We start from the raw sequence: 20595 nt of genomic DNA, 5'->3' as shown, positions 1-20595 counted from the left end.
AGGTTCATGCATTTCTCCTGTGAAAAACAACATACCTGAAGACAGTATAGTTCAAGTGTGTTAGCTTCTGATGACCTAACTATTCAGGGATAAAACTTAAAAAAAAGAGAGACGGAGAGAGAGGAATTTCTATTACACTTGACCTCCAGACTGTATCTCCCAAGTATCTTGTCTCAAGAAGTTTTGGCACAAAGTGGGCCACTGGTAATTTATAGTTTAACCTTCTGACATGCACCTGAAATTTCAAATGCTGAGTTACTGACTAAAGAATGACACATATACACTTTAGTCAAGAGAGGAAAGCAGGGTTCGAAAGAACTGTTCAGAAGGCTATTGGCCTGTAATTGAGGAAATGTCTCTAACTGAAGCTGAAGTTTATGAACACTTAATCTTTTCTTGAGGAATTCACATGGATGAAAAGAATATAATTCTTTTCCCAAAAAATGGGATCTGCTACTCAGGATAAGATCTAAACTACTTTAGTACTGAGAGACTATTTTTAGGGATTTTTTTGTTTTTAATTCAGGTAATTGAGTGTTTAATGTGAAATTACATACTGAACCCTAATTAAAGACAACTTCATAATGTAGAAAAGTGCACTAAAGGGCAATTAAATCAATGACCTGTCTTGTCATCAATGAAGGGTGACATTTCTACAACTATGCTTGCAGAAGTCAAAGTGTGGTTAACACAGTCTAACTGCTAGGTTCCAAGTGTGCCGATGAGACCTATTGTAATTCCATGTAAGTGCCATATAAGGAAATTGGAACACTTAAACTTTATATATGACTCAATCTTCATTCCATTGAAATGTTGTCTTACAAGCTCTGCCAGGAGTTTTCCCAAAGGTCTTTACCAAATCAAGAGACTGGACAGTCAGGACTCAACTTTCTCAGACAGAGAACAACAGGTTTCAGCCTGTCAACAGGTTATAGCCTGAGATGTCAGCAAAGACAGCGTTCCTCCCAGAAGACAGTCTTCTCAGCACAAAGCTACAAAGTCATGAGACCTTCATAGGTGACCCACAGAACTGGAAAGACTCTCAATCCATCTCTTACTTGCAGAGTCTCTCTGTTCCAGTTACATGGAAGTCAGATTCTGGGATAATATTATGGAGAATAAGAAAGGAAAAACCTAAAGGCAAAGTTTTCATTACAAGCCAGTTCCAAATACTCATCTGAAGCATAGACAGAAACAAAAATAAACTGATCATTAAATAATCAATCATTCCAGTCATTGATTAGAAAGAGTAAAATTCTACTTAGATTTACCCCATAGGCAGCCACTTGGTTCTAGTAGATGGTAAATGGTGCTGATGAATGAATTTAATCAGGTATTTTCTTCTTTCACTGTGGTCACTATTTCCTGCAGATGTGTTCCAAAGAGAAACAGTCTTTCTGATATAGACTTCCTACAGATGCGACTTTTAGAAAAATAAATGGCTAGCATTTAAATCTTCTACAATTAAGTGTGCATGCTCAATTGTGTCCACTTCTTTGCAACCCTATGGACTGTAGCCCATCAGGCTCTTCTATCTATGGAATTTTTCATGCGAGAATACTGGAGTGGATGTCCATTTCGTCCTGCAGGAGATATTCCCAGCCTAGGGATTTAAACTGCATCTCCTGCATTCATAGGTGGATTCTTTACCACTTGAGCCATCTGAAAAACCCTCTTCTACAATTATTACAGTCAATTTTCCAAGATCATAAATTGATAATGAATAAATTGATAATCCAGCTTAACCAAATGGGGAAAAGCAATAATTCTGTATTTGTGAAAGAATAATACTAAGCTTTTACAAATTTGCCAAAATATTTACATATTGGTGGTGGTGGTTTAGCTGCTAAGTCATATCCAACTCTTGCGACCCTGTGGACTGTAGCCCTCCAGGTTCCTTTGTCCATGGGATTCTCCAGGCAAGGAATATTGGAGTGGGTTGCCATTTCCTTCTCCAATTACATATTGGAGTTTACATATTCCAAGGCATCAACTGTTTGGACAGATGTAGTAAGAATTTGTTGCTCTGTTGCTCCAGGTACAATCTGGAAATACCCACAGTCACCACCAATCAGCACTTTAGACACATTCTGCTGCCTTTGCTGAAGACTAACATTAAGAATCACTCACTTTTAGCAAGTGTCACATACTAAGCATTTTACCTGAATCATCTCATCTAACCTCCACAGCCTATAATTAGGTACATCAATATTACTATTTCCTCTTCTGAGGTGCTAAGAAGTGAGAAAATTGCCCAATATAACTTTTTTTTTTTTTAGTTTGCCACATGCTTTTTCCCACACATTAACATTTATTAAACATTTTGAGTTGATACATAAGTTGCTTCTTAGCAGTTTTTGGCATTTTTCAGTCATCCTTTTTTTACTGCTGCAGATGTTACATTTTATAGACATATTAAATCATTCTGTTAATCAACATTGGGTTCTTTCTAAGTTTAAAACAAAATTTTGTAACAAATATTCTTGGGCCCACCTCTTTGTTCAGGAATAATTTTTAGAAGTGGAAGTCTTGGGTCCAAACCCAGAATATTTTGAATTTTAATTGATATTGCTAACTTACACACTAAAAAGGTTGTACCAGTTTATAAAGCAGAAAATACTACTTTTTTATATTAGTAATCTAAATCTTTGCTAACAAGATGGGTAAAACATGGTTTAGCCTTCATTTTTTAATTCTGTGATGTTTAGTTTCTAACTTACTAATTTTGGTTTCTAGCAACATTTATTCTCAATTTATTACCTTTTAAAATTTTAGCCATTATGCTTGATTTTTTTTATCCTTTTTTGTAAAGAGCAGCCAATTCTTGTTCTGTCATTGTAACATCCTGTGAAATCTCACTGAAGTTAAGAAATAAAGTTTTTAAAGGTCTCTGACATTCTCTGAACCATCAAAAGGTAGTATTGTACCTGTTTATCACTATCCTTGTGGAATGGTCTGAGTGAACAGAATTTTTTTCAGTAGTGTGATCTATATGTAGTAATTCTTAGTCCCTCTTTTGATCTAATTTAATAACTGAATGCTAGTTTTCCTGTTTAGGGTCCATTTCTGACCTTTGGTCTTAACTCCCTAGCTCTACAGAATCTGGTTTCAACTCTAGCCACCAGGGGACCCTCCCACTTCGGGCTGTCCTGATAGAGGGGATATATGTATATGTATAGCTTATTCACTTTGCTCTACAGCAGAAACTAATAAGACTGTAAAGCATGTATACTCCAATAATAATTAATAAAAAAAGATTAATAGGGAATAAAAGTACATTGATTAGAAGTAATAGATCTAAAGTGAACAAAGTCTCTACAACAAAAAATATATAGTTTTTTGGGGGGGGAGAAAGTCTTGAAATAGATCGGAAAACATTTTCACATTAATTGTTCTTTTCATATACTTCAAATTTGTACTTAATGCCTTTTTCCTCCTGGACATCCAAAGGAACACCTGGGTATTCTGGAAGAAGTTTATATTTTTCAAAATAAATTTCTGGGAAAAACGTATCACTTTTGAATTCTTGCATGATCCTTGTCACAAATAGTCTAAGATGGCCTGGCTTGTTCATGGCTTCCTTATAAACAGAACTGCCTCCCACTATCCAAACCATGTCTACTTTATTTGTTAATTCTGGATCTTCAATAAGTTCTAAGGCATCACCCAGACTTTTGGCAAGAAAATGAGCTCCCTTTGGAGGTTCCTTGAGTTCTCTACTGAGAACTATATTAATTCTGTCCTTTAAAGGTCGATTCTTCTCTGGAATGGAGAACCAGGTCTTCCTACCCATAATCACCAAATTCTGTTTACCTTCTACTGAAGAGACTGTAGTCATTCTTTGGAAATATCTGAATTATTTTTTGAGTGGAGGCCAGGGCAGGTTCCCGTCCTTGCCAATGCCCATGTTCTGGGACACAGCGACGATGCAGTTTAGCGGACGAACCATGACAGCTGCAGGAAACACTTCCGAGCAAGCGCTGGACCCCGAACCCCGCTAGGTCAGCCACCTTGGCGCGAAATTTTGGTCTGCCCGCCCCTCCAGCCGTATGTGTGCAGGCGAGACCGCGCCCCCGCCCCCGCCCCGCCCCCCGCCCCGGCGCACCGCCGGGTCACGACGTGCTCGCGCCTGCAGACGCCCCGGGAACTGCGGCCGCGGGCCCGCGCTCCCGGCTCGGCCCGACTCTCGGGCTGTTGACTCCCGGCCTTGCGATGTCTCCCCGGAAGCCGGCCTCCTCCAGCCCAGCGTCTGCAAGGCAGGCTGTTTTAAGCAGATTCTTCCAGTCTACGGGAAGCCTGAAATCCACCGCATCCCCAGCGGGTGCAGCCGAGAAGGCGGACCCTGACTCTGACTCCGCGGCGCCTCTAGCGTCCATGCTCCCGCCGCAGTTGCAGCCACACGTGGTGGGTTCGGTCCAGGACAGGGCGGGGCCATCGGGGAAAGGGGGCCCCAATATAACTTTTAAGTAATGGCGCCAGGAATTGAATATTATCATATGTTTCCTGTTGCTGTTCAGTCACTAAGTCATGCCCGACTCTGCGATCCAAAGGATTGCAGCACTCCAGGCCTCCCTATCACTCACTGTCTCCTGAGGTGTGCCCAAGTTCATGCCCATCGAGTTGGTGATGTGATCCAGCCATCTCATCCCCTGCTGCCCTTTCTTCTTTTGCCTTAAATCTTCCCCAGTATCAGGGTCTTTTCTCATGAATCGGCTGTTTCATGTAGTATGCGTGTTTCATGTAGTATATATTTATATGCTTAAATGTGAGTAAATAATCCTAATAATCAATATATTGAAATGCAAAAGGGAACTTAAAATGGAAATTTTCAAATTAGAAAAGGTTTGAGGTAGTGTGTATAAAACAGCTGGCATTTCTTTGTGAAACAGGGAAACACTTCATGAATTAGAAGAGGATAAATTAGGATTTGCCAGGGGTGGGTACATTTTCATTAGTTTCTTCTGGGATTCTGAAAAATTAAGAAAAGCAAAAATTGTCCAGTGGTAATGTTGACAGATGTTCATTTTATTTAACTAGCACAGGGCACAGAGGACACTAGCATCTAATGTTTCGGTAGTCAATCTTAGCCAAGCAAGCTGAAATAACAAATCAGTTGAAATGGTAAATCTCATTTCTAGTGGTGAAACAAGTGTATGAAATTGACATTAGCAAGTGGTTGGACTGTGATGAATTTAAGACAGTGAACCATAATGATGTTAGGTCTCTAAGAAGAATGACAGCTACAGGGAGGAGAACTGTACAAAACAAGATCAAACCCAGGGTAGAACTCACTCTCCCAGATTGCCTGCTGAAAGGTATAGCAGAGGGAGACGACAACTTGCACAAGGATATTGCTTGCATTTCATTCTAATATTTTAAAAGATAGGGGTCAGTCAAGTCACAGACAGCAATAACTGAGCACTCCAACAGATTATAACCATTGGGTCATTTTATATTGTACAATTTAAGTGCTATTTGGTATTTGTAAACTAGTATATTTGTTTTGAAAGTGAAAGTGAAGTTGCTCAGTCATGTCCAAATCTTTGCAACCCCATGAACTGTAGCCTACCAGGCTCCTCTGTCCATGGGATTTTCCAGGTAAGAGTACTAGAGTGGGTTACCATTTCCTTCTCCAGGGGATCTTCTTGACCCAGGGATCGAACCCAGGTCTCCCGCGTTGTAGGCAGACGCTTTACTGTCTGAGCATTATTTAAGATGATGTCTATAGAGTGTTCCCAAATACTGCATATAATTTTAATCAAAAATTCACATTAGGTCCACAACTTGACTAGTTTTGTTTTAATCATGCATGTATTTTTATTTATTTAAAATTTATATAGCACTTACCATTTGTAAGGCTCTGTTCTAAGCATATAAACACATAGGGATTAGAAATTTTGTATTACTTTTTCCTGTATTCTTACAGTTGAGCATGGAAGCCTGGTTGCCTGAATGCCATAGATGAATAGAATCTTAGAGTAAGAAGGGACTTCAGAGGCCATCCAGCCCAATCCTCTATGTGTGTCACATGAATCTTTGTTGTAACTACATCCACCAATGAGTAGTCCAGACTAAGCATGAACACCTCCAGTGGGAGATACAAAATTCAGAAGGCACCTGATTATTCCCAGACATATGATCATATGGGCAAACATGCCAAATATCTGTTAGCACTAACTTGGGTCTCATGGGAAACTCAACCAGGATCCATGGGAATACACTTTTGCCATATAGACCAGGGAGCACAGGAGTTGACCCCACATGTTGCATAAGATCAGTGAGGGACTTGTTGTAAGACTGTTTAAAAAGGGCCTGAAATCATGCCCATGGTGGGCTGAGGGGAAATTCATGGTCTAGAACTTACATGTCTCATAAACAAAGTTAAAGCCTCAGAAGGTTAGAATGATCAGCATTTTTCTGTTTCTCTTACATCTTTCAGAAGATGTGTGGCCTTTGATAAGTATTCATTTAATTAGTCATTCATTCATTGTATTAGGTTGAAAAATCAACCCCCAAAATCTAAGTACAAATCTCTTATCACCTATAAACATTACCTTTTATGGCCAAAGGGACTTTGTACATGTGATTGGGTTAGGATCTTGAGATGGGGAGATTATCTTGGATTATCCCAGTGGGCCCTAAATGTTATCATAATGGTCATTACAAGAAGGAAGCAGACAGATTTGACACAGAAGAGGAGAAAAAGGTAATGTGATGACAGAAGCAGAGACTGGAGTAATATGTTTTGTTCATAGGAAGGGGCCACAAACCAAGGAATACAGACAGCTACTAGAGGATAGAAAAGACGAGAAAATATATTCTCCCTTCAAAATCTCCAACTGTGCCAACACTTTGACTTTAGTCCAATGAAACTGATTTTGGACCTTTGAATTCTAGAACTAGAAAAGAAAAAAAAAATTTGCGGGCTTCTCAGGTGGCACAGTGGCAAAGAATCCACCTGCCAATGCAGGAGACACAAGAGAGGGGAGTTCGGTCTCTGGGTTGGGAAGATCCTCTGGAGTAGGAAATGGTAAAGTGCTCCAGTATTCTCATCTGGAAAATTACATGGACAGAGGAATCTGTCGCACTATAGTCCATGGGGTCACAAAGAGTCAGATATGACTGAGCAACTGAGCACACACACACACATTCACAATTTGTTACAGTGGCCACAGGAAACAAACACATTCATCAAACACTTATTGAACGTCTACTGGGGTCAGGCTCTGGGCAAGGCTCTTGATTTATAGAGCATGGTAACATGCTGAGTGACAATGAACAAATTAACATCTCAGCTATCCCACTTGCAAATGGAGGTGATTCTACATATTTTATAGGACTCTTAGGAGAATTAATAACACTAATAGGAAATCTGTCAACTACTGAATGTTGATTATGGGCTAAACACAATTATTTCATTTAATCTTAAAAATAATACTAAAAAGTAGGTACTACTATTAACTCAATTTTATAAGTTATAGTCCATTATGGAAAAAGGGAAACATTAGTAAGGAGAATGAATCTTAGAGGGTGGGTATCTTGCCCAAAATTACTCCACAGCCAGGCTGGATTTTATATCAAGTCGACAGATTAGGTTGGCCAAAATGTTCATTCCAGTTTTTCTGTAAGATGTTATAGAAAAACTCAAAGGAACGTTTTGGCCAACCCAATAGTGTTCTTAATTACCATTCCTGACTCATGGTAACCATTCAGTCAAGGTGCAATCCTCTTCTCCATCCTTCCTTCACTATAATTAAAGATGTGACCTTTTTTCTCATTAGTTACACCTTTATTTTTTTAGCAGTAGCTCAGGGTTTGCAACATCAATCTTTAATTTATCATAGGACATCTTTAGAAAATCTTATACTACTTCAAGCATAGTATAAGAACTTTATACAAGTATTCAAGATATGGTCCTTTGCCTTCAAGGCAGAAAGGTGCTAATGTCACTAACATCATCAGGGGAAGGCCAGCTTATCCTGTAGGCTCAGGCATGTGCCATGCATGCCCTGTGGAGGCGCACTGTACAGACTCTCTGGCTCTGGGATTGTGGGATTCCATCATTCCCAAGTATGGCAAAGTACTTCACAAAATCCACAAGGGCTCAGTTCAGTTTGCCATAAACCAAGGCAGACAAAAAAGAAACCACAATGGACCAACTAGCCTTCTTCCATAGTTATTGCATTTTTTTCTTGACTCCAGCCACTCCAGAACCTTGACTTGTGAGCCAAACATTGCAGAGCCACAACGTACTCTATCAAAGCCTGCAGCCCTGTGAGGTTATATGCTTCTTCTTCATTCACACAGCTTTTGGTGAAGTTGACTTCCATCTAAAAGACAAAGACAGCCTTAAGCTGGATGGGAGACCACATGTTATCTTTCCATGTTTCTTCTTTACTCCCCAACCCTCTCTTACCTTTCTGAACTAGTAGCATTATATTTCAATTTTTAAAATTTTCATAAATAAACTTCTACACATGCTTGGAGATTGTTAGCGTCAAATAGAGGTGTTACCCCAAGAACCACCACCCATCCACTTTCTTGTTTCTAAGCTTGTGACGTAGATATTCCTGCCTCTGGGCTGGATGTGAGTGAATCTTGCTGTCCTGGAAGATGCAGGGTGGGTGGAGTCCTGGCACCCAATAGAGGCCTCAGTTTAATTTCTGGAGATGACAACAATACCTAGAGATAAGATCTCAAGGAACAGTATGTAAAAGACACCTTGACAGCATTAAGTTCAAACTCATGTCATGAACAAAACCCAGACAAGTTAAGTGATTATGGACTACCTCAGCAGTTATAGTCAGCAGAACTAGGATCAGAGCACAGATCCCCTCACGCCCAGATTCTTTCCTCTTTTTCAAACTTCCCATTTCAAATGATTGGTCTTTGGGTGATCAGTCAAGTTGCTAAAGATCTCGGTATCCTAGATACATAAATTCATTTTGACACTCTCTCAGTGTGCAGAACAGGGAGAGGCAAATATACCACCTCCCCTTTCTAGACCTCAGTTTCTTTGTTAGTAAGTGAGCATGTTGCTTTCTATAAAGTCCCTCTGGACATAACTCTCCACAAGAAAGTAGAAATTCAGCTATGTCTTACTGAGCATGATCATTGTTGCTGCAACATGAACTTTTAGCTGTAGGTTTATATAAATTTATATTGAGCTTATTAATGAAAATAAACTATTTATAGACATGACTACTTTGTGAGGATGCACACTAGCCCATAGAATCTGGCAAGAATAGGAAGTCCTGATATCACTTATGTGTACTACAACAACTGTGAAAATAGGTACACAATTATAGGTGCTGGGCCTAAAGGAAATTGGGGCAAAATCAGGATGCATCTATATGGCCAACAGCTGAGCATCCCAGCTGTAGATGGACGGTTCTGAACTCCCAGTCTAGTGAGATGGCATCAGAGCAAGGAAGCAGCATCCAGGCCTGAGGGCAATTTTACTGCTGAACTCCAGGTTCCCTGAGCACCTTCCTGCAAAAGCCCCTGGAGACGTTGCAGTGGTAGAACAGGGCTGTTGGGAACATATCTTGGGACAATTCATCATCTCTGGGGAAGTAGCCTCCCCAGCCGACCTCATTTATGGGGCTCAGTTAAAACCAGATTAAGACTTTTGAGAGAACGTCAACCACATGGTACTCTCCATATGTAAATCAAAATAAAAACAGTGTTAATCCATAAAACACATGTAAGGAAGACTAATGACATTCTATTTTACTTTCCATGCTTTTTAAAATATATAATATTCTTCTTCTATTTTTAACCTCTCAAAATTTTCCTCCTGTTTTGCTAGTACCCTCAGCATATGCTTGGTCTCTTGCTGGGTCTCCTCACAATCAGAAAGCTCTCTTTACTGTACCTGGGCAAACCTGTTCTTCCCAGACCCAGCCTCAGGACAGTAAAAAGTGCAGTTAAAGTTCCAAAGAGTGCTCCTCTAAGGCTTCTTTACTGTGGCTTTTTTCCAGGCTATATGGCTTTGGTCCTCACTGGATCCAAGACCAATTGATCCTCCATATACAGGCTTAAATCTAAAAATTCCCGAACTCAGAACAAGCAATGGACTCCTACCGAAACACTAATTAACCACCAGTTTTGTTTCTAGCAACCTATATTTTGTGCCAAGTCCTAGCTTATCCCAAGTGTTTATATCTTAAGAGATGAGTCAGAAGTTTTGGAACAAAGCCTAAATCAAGTTCTTAAAACAGTCTTGAAATCCTTTGGTAGAGTGTTCACATGGTTCCCTTTTATAAAAGTAGAAACCCTTTCCACTACGGCCATGGGAAGGTGGTTTGGAGGCTAAAGTATGGTCAAATGAATGACTGAACTTGGCGTCACAAAACCTGAGCTCAACTCTGTAACTTACAAATCTTGGACAGATGACCAAAGTGCTCTACACTGCAATTTGCTACTGCTACTGCTAAGTCACTTCAGTCGTGTCCGACTCTGTGCGACCCCATAGACGGCAGCCCACCAGGCTCCCCCGTCCCTGGGATTCTCCAGGGAAGAATACTGGAGTGGGTTGCCATTTCCTTCTCCAATGCATTGCAGTTTACTAATCTGTAATAACAATGGGGCTTCCCTGGTGGTTCAGTGGTAAAGAATTCACCTGCAAATGCAGGAGATGTGGGTTTGATTCCTGTGTCAGGAAGATCCCCAGAAGAAGGAAATAGCAACTCATTCCAGTATTCTTGCCTGGGAAATCCCAAGGAGGAGGAGCCTGGTGGTCTACAGTCCATGGGGTCACAAAGAGTCGGACACAACTTACTGACTAAACAACAACAACAATAAGAAGAATAGTGATATCTTATTTATAGGAGGGGTTTCCCAGGTGGCTCAGTGGTAAAGAATCAACCTTCCAATGGAGGAGACACAGTTTCAATCCCTGGGTTGGGAAGATCTCCTGGAGAAGGAATTGGTAAACCACGCTAGTATTCTTGCTTATGTTTTCCCAGTAGTCACATATGGATGTGAGAGTTGGACCATAAAGAAGGCTAAGCACCAGAGAGTTGATGCTTTCGAACTGTGGTGCTGGAGAAGACTCTTGAGAGTTCCTTGGACAGCAAGGAGATCAAACCAGTCAATCTGAAAGAGAATCAACCCTGAACATTCATTGGAAGGACTGACGCTGAAGCTGAAGCTCCAGTACTTTGGCCACCTGATGTGAAAAGCCTACTCATTGGAAAAAACCCTGATGCTGGGAAAGACTGAGGACAGGAAGAGAAGGGGTGACAGAGGATGAGATGGTTGGATGGCATCATCAACTCAATGGACATGTGTTTGAGCAAACTCTGGGAGATAGTGAAGAACCAGGAAACCTGGCGTGCTGCAGTCCCATGGGGTTGGAGAGAGTCCGACATGACTGAGCGAATGAACAACAACATTCTTGCCTGGGAAATCCCATGGAAAGAGAAGCCAAGCAGACTATGGTCCATGGTGTTGCAACGAGTCAGATACAACTTATTAACTAAAAAACAACAATTTATACGATATTTGCAAGGATTAAGTAGCTTGCAGTATAAAAAAGCACTCTGTAACCCATATATTGTGTGCATGGGTGCTCAGTCACTCAGTCATATTTGACTCTTTGCAATCCCATGGACTGTAGCCCACCAAACTCCTCTGTCCATGGGATTATCACAGTAAGAATATTGGAGTGGGTTGCCGTTACCTCCTCCAGGGGATCTTTCCAACCCAGGAATTGAAAACAAGTCTCCCACAGTTCCTGCACTGGCAAGTAGGATTCTTTACCATTGAGCCACCTGGGAAGCAAACCCACATATTAGCATCTCACAAATATGAGTCTTGTTAAATGAACATGTATTTGGGAATTGGTTTTTATGTGGTTTAGTTTAATTAAACATTTACTGAGCACATGTGGCAAGCAATGAGAATACTAAGATGAAAATCAAGGTCTCTGTGTTTGAGGAACTTATCATCAAATATGGGGAGAGAGGAGTTTAAGTGACTATGTTAAGTGCAATGACAGAGGAGGAATACCTATCTCAGACTCCCAGAAGAAAATATGTCAGATCAGAGTTCTGAGAGATGAGTGGCTCTAGCAAGGTTTAGGCCAAGAGGAGAGGTACAAAGCAGAGAGCTGTTCTAGGCAGAAGCAGAGAGTAATGAAATGACGTGACACAAGGGAAACTAGCAATTCAGAACTACTAGAGAAGCAAGAGCAAGATGGAAGATGAGTTTGGAGGGCTTGATAGGGGCCAGGCCTTGGAGGGTTAAGAATTTAGATCTTTTTACATTGACAATGGGATGAGAACCATCCAGAGAAGACTGGATTGGTTTAGTTGGATTTAGAACTGATTAGACTTGGTTGTGTTTGAGAACTGAAAGGAGAGAGATTCTGGTTGTACATTCCACTCTCCTTCCCACGTTCTCCAGGTTAGCAGGAGGAAGGACCTCTTCCTTCTGGAAGGAAGGTGGCAAAGATGAGTACAGATGCAGGTAAGTTTTTCAAAGAGGTGGGGTACAGGATGCTAGGGATTGAAGTAGTTTGCATGTGCTGCCCTCACTTAGTATACTAAATGGTTTAGTAATTTTCCAAAGGAATATAGCTCCTGGCTTCTTTTTCTTGTTGGATTTTGTAAAGTAGTCACAGGACTCTGGGATCAGACAAAAGAAACCAAGGGTTACTAGACAGTAGATCACACAGAAGTTCCTCACATTCACTGAGCCCATGTAATGGGGTATGAAGATGAGCTTACGTTGTGCTGGGGAGTGTCCTACTTAGGGGTTCCTTTCTGGGTTTCAGAAACTACCAATCAGTGAGGCTTATGTTCATATAGTCAGTTTTAGCAAAATAGATCCAGAGTTGGTACAGAAAAGAAGCTGAGAAAAAGAGTGAACTGATTATTTCTCTTGACTTGAATATAAGACAAGTGAAACTTAACCAGTTTTCTTTTCTGCAAGAGTTCTAGTCTAGTGGATGCAATAGATATAGTACCATGGCTTCAATAAAGGAAAATGTCTAGTGATGGCCTCATGGCCAAGATGAAAAATGTAGGCTGAATGATTGTGGTGGTCTTCTATATTCAAAGAAGCTTGAGTAAATGAGCTTCTTTTAGCACAAAGGAGAGGCTGATGTCTTTGGATGGGCTCCAGTGTAGTCATTCTTTTGATCAATGATTAGATGAAGGTATAAAAATGTTATCAAATCTGAAGATATTAAAAAATCAGAAAGTAAAAAGTTAACTCTAAGGTTTATAGAAAAGTTAGAAAGTAGACGATTAACTACAAGCTTCGGGTAATAGAATAAAGATTCTCAATAGGTCAAAATGATGGATAAGACCAACCTGAAGAAAGTCAATAGGAATAAATAAAACATCAGCATTTTAGGTTAAAAAGGGATGTTATAGGACAGTGGAAATGTTCTTACTAGAAAATCTTTTGCATGTTGGGGGGGAAATCTTAAAGATTTAAATGATTTAATTGGCTGGAAGCTAAGAGTCAATAATGTAAGTTGGTTAGAAATAGAAAGTTGATATAATATCAGACTGCATTATGGAAATATGATAATTATTTCTGAATTTTGAGGTAAGAAAATATTTCTCAAGATGCAAAAGACAATAAATATAAAGGGAAAGCTTGGTAAAATTTGACAGTATTCATATTAAGAAATTCTGTTCCTCTAAGTTACCATTAAGAAAGTGAAAGGGCAAGCTGCATAGTGAGAGATGTTTACAAGACACATAAAAAATAAAAGACTCATAAACAGAATATGTAAGTAACTCCTATAAGTCAATTACAAAATCAGATCTTCCAAAAGAAAAAAAGTGTGCAAAAGGCTTAAATCAATACTTCAAAAAGAAGGATTCCACGTGGCCAATAAATACATGAAACGACATACAATCTCATTAAAATTCAGGTAAATGCAAATTAAAGCCATGATTCCATTGTGTACATGCAACAGAAGACTACATTGGAATAAAAATGTATAAACTCCAGCACTGTAAAACAGGAATGGATCTTAAAAACACAATATTGAGAGAGAGGAGTCAAACATAAAGAAAATACAAAGTATAAGGATTCCATTTATATACCATCTCAAACTACATTGTTTAGGGATGCAGGCCTATATGGTGATACCATAATAAAAAGCAAAGAAGCAATTACCATGAAAATTAAGATAATCATTAGTTCTAAAGGCAGGAGGAGAGTGTCATCAGAAAAAGGTAGGCAGGGGGCTATCGCATGCTATTTTTTATGTCAGTGGTTTTTACATGCACACTGACTTAATAATAATTTGTTAAATGCAATATTTATATTTTGTTCACTTTTCTAAATATGTGTTATAGATCACAAAGTTTAGAAAAATTTAAAAGGAAATTCCCAAGCTATAGACTCTCAAGAACCAATGTAGCTAGACACAAAACAGAATGAAATGCAAAAAAACTTTCTCACTTTTTTGTATGCCCTTAATAAGTTCAGAATTCAAGATGCATATAGTAAAACACTTTTCCAATCTAAAAGGCCCAAATGGGAAACTGGGGAGAAAAGTATTCACTATTGTCTATCTTCTATTTTAAATGTAGAAAATAGGAAAAAATTGATTCCAGATCAACAAACATCAATAATTCTCTGAGAAACATTATAATGGTGTAACTTACCCAGTGGGTACTATTTACTGCTCTGAATCGAAGTGTATAATTTAAAGTAGATGACTTAGGTGCCAACACAGGCTGTGTCCATTTTATTTGAACCATTTTTTTGATGCCCAAAACTGGTTTCACACTGGAAATCTTAGGAGGCTCGATTTTAGCTGAAAATAAAAATCATACAGTTCTTGTATTTGCACAAAGACCAGAGAGTGCTAATAGCATCCACCCAGAATTGAAAAGGAAATGATAGTGCATATTTTGGGATTTAGTGTATGCACAATGCTTTAGGAAAGCAGGGCAGAAAGAATGTTGCCACCTCCCACTCCTTCAAAAGAGAATGTCCAGTGAGGAAAGGCTATATTTCTGAGATTTTTTTTTTTTTTTTTTTTTAACAAATCAGCCTTTTACTGACTGGTTGAGATCTTTTGTCAAACAGAAGGGAGGCAAAAAGAAATACCATGACCAGAGTATGGGTTGCTCCTCTTGTCTATTCTCCCCATCTCTCTTTGACCGCCAGGATGAAGAAGTGTCCAGTAGAAAGCACCTCTCCTGTCCCCTGAACACTACAAACATTCTCACCCTAAATCTCTCCTTGAAAAAGTGTGTGTGTGGGGGGGGGGGGTGTGTTATAAAAGTAACATAGGTTCATTTCAAAAATTATTTATTTGAATGTATTTATTTGGTTGTGCCAGGTCTAAGTTGCACAGTTGCAGCTTGAGAACTCATAGTTGTAGCTTGTAGGATCTAGTTCCCTGTCCAGGGATTGAACCCACGCTCCATGCATTGGAAGGTGGAGTCTTGACCACTGGACCATCAGGGAAGTCCTCCCCAAAGTTTTTAAATATAGAAAAACTACAAAGAAAAATGTAGTCAACCATAATTCTATCAACCGGCATGCATGCTAAGTTGCTTCAGTCATGTCGGATTCTTTGTGATCCCATGGACTCTAGCCCTCCAGGCTCCTCTGTCCATGGCATTCCCCAGGCAAGAATACTGCAGTGGGTTGCCATGTCCTTCTTGCCATCAACCAGAGATCATCCTTATTAGCATTTTGGTGTATTTCCAGGCTTTTTCCTATACAAGTATTTGTATTTTTTTTAAAAATTGACGTTATGCTAAATAAATCTTTTGTCTTTTTGAAAAACATTATGAAATCAGCAAACATCCCTTTGCGTTAAAATTTTTCAAAACATGATTTCAAAGCTTCATAATATTCTCTTATAGAGGAACAGAATTTGACACTTTCTCTATTAGTGTACATAGTGTTTCCAATTTCTTGTTTTAAAGCTCCCCTGAGAACAGAAGCTGAGTCTCGATCACAAGGCCTTGGATTAACATTTGGCACTTAGCAAATTTCAGATATTTGTTAAGTGAACAAGTAAGTGGATGATAGTTGTATCTTTGTCTGCATCTCTCATGGCTTCCTTAGATCCCCTAGGACTGAAGGATTAAATTAAGAGGTATAAACATTTTGGGTCTTCCCAGGTGGTTCAGTGGTAAAGAACCCACCTGCCAGTGCAGGAGATGTGGGTTTGATCCTTGGGTTGGGAAGATCCCTTGCAGAAGGAAAGGGCAACCCACTCCAGTGTTCTCCCCTGGAGAATCCCATGGACAGAGGAGCCTGGAGGGTTAGAGTCCATGGGGTTGCAAAAGAGTTGGACATGACTTAGTGACTACAACAAGCAACAACAACATGAACATTTTTAGGGTCACTTTCCACAAAATGTCATTTTGCTTTCCAAAATAGCTACAGTAATTGCAGTGTATATATATAGCACAATTTCTTTATTCATGATTCTGCTGGTGGGCATTTAGGCTGTTTCTATATCTTGGCTATTGTGAGTAATATTGCAATGAACATGGAAATGCAAGCATTTCTTTAAGATCCTAATAAGATCCTATTTAGATAATACCAGAATTAGAATTGCTGGTAGTTGTATTTTTAATTTGGGAGTTGTAGTTTTTAATTTGGGAGTTGTATTTTTAACATGGTAGTGGTATTTTAAATTTTTTTGAACTTTCATACTGTTTTCCATTAATTTACATTATTGCTAAAGTAATATGTGTTAATTTTAAGAAAGTAAAGATAATAATAAAATAGAAGTTTGTGTTTAAGAAGTGAAAAGCCTTGCCCCTTTCAGGACCATCGTCAAGAGGTAGAGCCAATGTTAGCAGTGTGATGTAAGCCTTCCAAAGGGAGTTCCTAAAAATGTTTTTAAAAGAAACCCAAGTCAAAACACTTCACAAAAAGAAAATCTGAGACACAGATGCCTAAACTGCTGAGATGTACCAGAGGTTTAAAGATGAATTACCACTGATCTTTCAGTTCAGTTCAGTTCACATCAGTCACTCAGTAGTGCCCGACTCTTTGTGATCCCATGAACCGCGGCACACCAGGCCTCCCTGTCCATCACCAACTCCCAGAGTTTGCCCAAACTCATGTCCACTGAGTTGGTGATGCCATCCAGCCATCTCAGCCTCTGTCGTCCCCTTCTCCTCCTGCCCTCAATCTTTCCCAGCATCAGGGTCTTCAAATGAATCAGTTCTCATCAGGTGGCCAAAGTATTGGAGTTTCAGCTTCAACATCAGTCCTTCCAATGAACACCCAGCATTGATCTCCTTTAGGATGGACGGGTTGGATCTCCTTGCAGCCCAAGAGACTCTCAAGAGTATTCTCCAACACCACAGTTTAAAAGCATCAGTTCTTCTGCACTCAGTTTTCTTTATAGTCCAACTCTCACATCCATATAAGACTACTGGAAAAACCACAGCCTTGACTAGATGGGTCTTTGTTGGCAAGGTAATGGCTCTGCTTTTTAATATGCTGTCTAGGCTGGTCATAACTTTCCTCCCACGGAGCAAGTGTCTTTTAATTTCATGACTGCAATCACCATCTGCAGTGATTTTGGAGCCCCAAAATAAAGTCAGCCACTGTTTCCACTGTTTGCCCATCTATTTGCCATGAAGTGATGGGACCAGATGCCATGGTCTTAGTTTTCTGAATGTTGAGCTTTAAGCCAGTTTTTTCACTCTGCTCTCTCAGTTTCATCAAGAGGCTCTTTAGTTCTTCACTTTCTGTCATAAGGGTGGTGTCATCTGCATATCTGAGGTTATTGATATTTCTCCTGGCAATCTTGATTCCAGCTTGTGCTTCTTCCAGCCCAGCGTTTCTCATGATGTACTCTGCATATAAGTTAAATAAGCAGGGTGACAATATACAGCCTTGACATACTCCTTTGCCTATTTGGAACCAGTCTGTTGTTCCATGTCCAGTTCCGACTGTTGCTTCCTGACCTGCATACAGGTTTCTCAAGAGGCAGGTCAGGTGGTCTGGTATTCCCATCTCTTTCAGGATTTTCCTCAGTTTATTGTGAGCCACACAGTCAAAGGCTTTGGCATAGTCAATAAAGCAGAAATAGATGTTTTTCTGGAACTCTCTTACTTTTTTGATGATCCAGCAGATGTTGGCAATTTGATCTCTGGTTCCTCCGCCTTTTCTAAAATCAGCTTGAACATATGGAAGTTCATGGTTCACGTATTGCTGAAGCCTGGCTTGGAGAATTTTGAGCATTACTTTGCTGGTGTGTGAGATGAGTGCAATTGTGCAGTAGTTTGAGCATTCTTTGGCATTGCCTTTCTTTGGGATTGGAATGAAAACTGACCTTTTCCAGTCCTGTGGCCACTGCTGAGTTTTCCAAATGTGCTGGCATATTGAGTGCAGCACTTTCACAGCATCATCTTTTAGGATTTGAAATAGCTCACCTGGAATTCTATCACCTCCACTAGCTTTGTTCATAGTGATGCTTCCTAAGGCCCACTTGATTTCACATTCCAGGATTTCTAGCTCTAGATGAATGATTACACCGTCATGATTATCTGGGTCGTGAAGATCTTTTTTGTACAGTTCTTCTGTGTATTCATGCCACCTCTTAGTATCTTCTGCTTCTGTTAGGTCCATACCATTTCTGGCCTTTATTGTGCCCATCTTTGCATGAAATGTTCCCTTGGTATCTCTAGTTTTATTGAAGAGATCTCTAGACTTTCCCATTCTATTGTTTTCCTCTATTTCTTTGCATTGATCACTGAGGAAGGCTTCCTTATCTCTCCTTGCTATTCTTTGGAACACTGCATTCAAATGGGTATATCTTTCCTTTTCTCCTTTGCTTTTCACTTCTCTTCTCTACACAGGTATTTGTAAGGCCTCCTCAGACAGCCATTTTGCTCTTTTGCATTTCTTTTTCTTGTGGATGGTCTTGATCCCTGTAACTTTTTCAAAAACAGGACCAGGAAGCACTTTCCAACTCATTCTATGAGGCCAGTATTTCCATGATGCCAAAAACAAACAAATATTTCACAAGAAAGAAAGCAACAGACCAATATCCCCTATGAAGTTAGAAGAAAACGTCCTCAACAAAAAAACTATCAATCCAAATTCAGCAACATATAGAAAGCATTATACACTTACAACCATGTGAGATTTATTTCAGGAATACAAAGTTTGTTAATTTTGCTTAAAAATTAACTCAGAAAGGATCATAGAACTAAATGTAAGGGCTAAAACTATAGTCTTTAAAAGAAAACAGTAGAAAGCTTTGTGACCTCAGTTTGGTACTAGTTTATTAGTTCTGACTCCTGAGCACAAGCAATAAAGGAAAAAATAGATAAATTATAATAAAATCATCAAGATTAAATTATGTTTTAGTTTCAAAGGACATCATTAAGAAATTGAAAGCATAACCCACAGGAAGAAAGAAAATATGTGCAAAACGTATCTTATAAGGAGCTGATACCCAGAATATATAAAGAACTCGAACTTCCCTGGCAATCCAGTGATTAAGCCTCACTCTTCCACTGCAGGGGGCTTAGGTTGATCCCTAGTAGGGGAACTAAGATCTCACATGCTTCAGAGCACAGCTCCTTGCAAAAAGAACTCTTAAAATTGAACAATAAAAAGACAACATAATTGTCAAATCAGCAAATACATGGATTAACATTTTTCCAGAGAAGATGTACAAATGGCCACTTACTTAGCACATGAAAAGATGCTCAATATCATTAATTATTTGGTAAGTGCAAATCAGAACAGTGAGGTATGATGTAATACCCATCGGGGAAGTTCCCTAATACCCACTAGGATGGTTATGATAAAAAAGAAGTGCAATAACTAGTGTTGGCGAGGATATGGAGAAGCTAGTAACTTTATAAATTGCTGGTGGGAATGTGAAATGATACTGTCATGTTGGTAAAATTTGGGAGTTCCTCAAAAAGTTAAAGACTGAGTTATATGACACAGCAATTTCATTAGGTATATATCTAAGAGAATTGAAGCCTATATCCACACAAAAATTTGTACCTAAATATTCATAATTGCAGCATTCATAACCAAAAAGTGGGAACAACTCAAATGTCTATCAACCAATGTGTGGTTAAACATAATGTGATATGTCCCTATGATGGATTATTATTCAGCTATAAAAAGGAATAAATGCTACAAGATGGATTGAACCTTTAAAACATTATGCTGTTCACCTTACTTATAGTTTCCTTTGTTGTGCAAAAGCTTTTAAGTTTCATTAGGTCCCATTTGTTTAGTTTTGCTTTTATTTCCAATATTCTGGGAGGTGGGTCATAGAAGATCTTGCTGTGATTTATGTCAGAGAGTGTTTTGCCTATGTTCTCCTCTAGGAGTTTTATAGTTTCTGGTCTTACATTTAGATCTTTAATCCATTTTGAGTTTATTTTTGTGTATGGTGTTAGAAAGTGTTCTAGTTTCATTCTTTTACAAGTGGTTGACCAGTTTTCCCAGCACCACTTGTTAAAGAGATTGTCTTTTTTCCATTGTATATCCTTGCCTCCTTTGTCAAAGATAAGGTGTCCATAGGTTCGTGGATTTATCTCTGGGCTTTCTATTCTGTTCCATTGATCTATATTTCTGTCTTTGTGCCAGTACCATACTGTCTTGATGACT

The 20595-nt window shown here is 39.3% G+C and overlaps 1 protein-coding gene and 1 pseudogene across 1 annotated transcript in view; both read right to left on the bottom strand.

The window, feature by feature from the left end:
* Positions 1-20595, bottom strand: part of LOC136154644 (interleukin-31 receptor subunit alpha-like) — a 78193-nt gene that overhangs the window by 39731 nt on the left and 17867 nt on the right. Inside the window, 3 exon segments of the mRNA XM_065916845.1 lie at positions 8165-8330; positions 14637-14788; positions 15397-15479. Of these exon segments, the coding sequence (XP_065772917.1) occupies positions 8165-8330; positions 14637-14788; positions 15397-15479 (401 nt within the window).
* LOC136154143 (dihydrofolate reductase pseudogene) lies at positions 3175-4021 on the bottom strand (annotated as a pseudogene).

Source organism: Muntiacus reevesi, chromosome X (genome assembly GCF_963930625.1).
Source record: "Muntiacus reevesi chromosome X, mMunRee1.1, whole genome shotgun sequence".
NCBI classification, from domain to species: Eukaryota; Metazoa; Chordata; class Mammalia; order Artiodactyla; family Cervidae; genus Muntiacus; species Muntiacus reevesi.
Note: the sequence above shows the minus strand (reverse complement) of the source record. Positions and strands in the feature narration are given on the sequence as shown.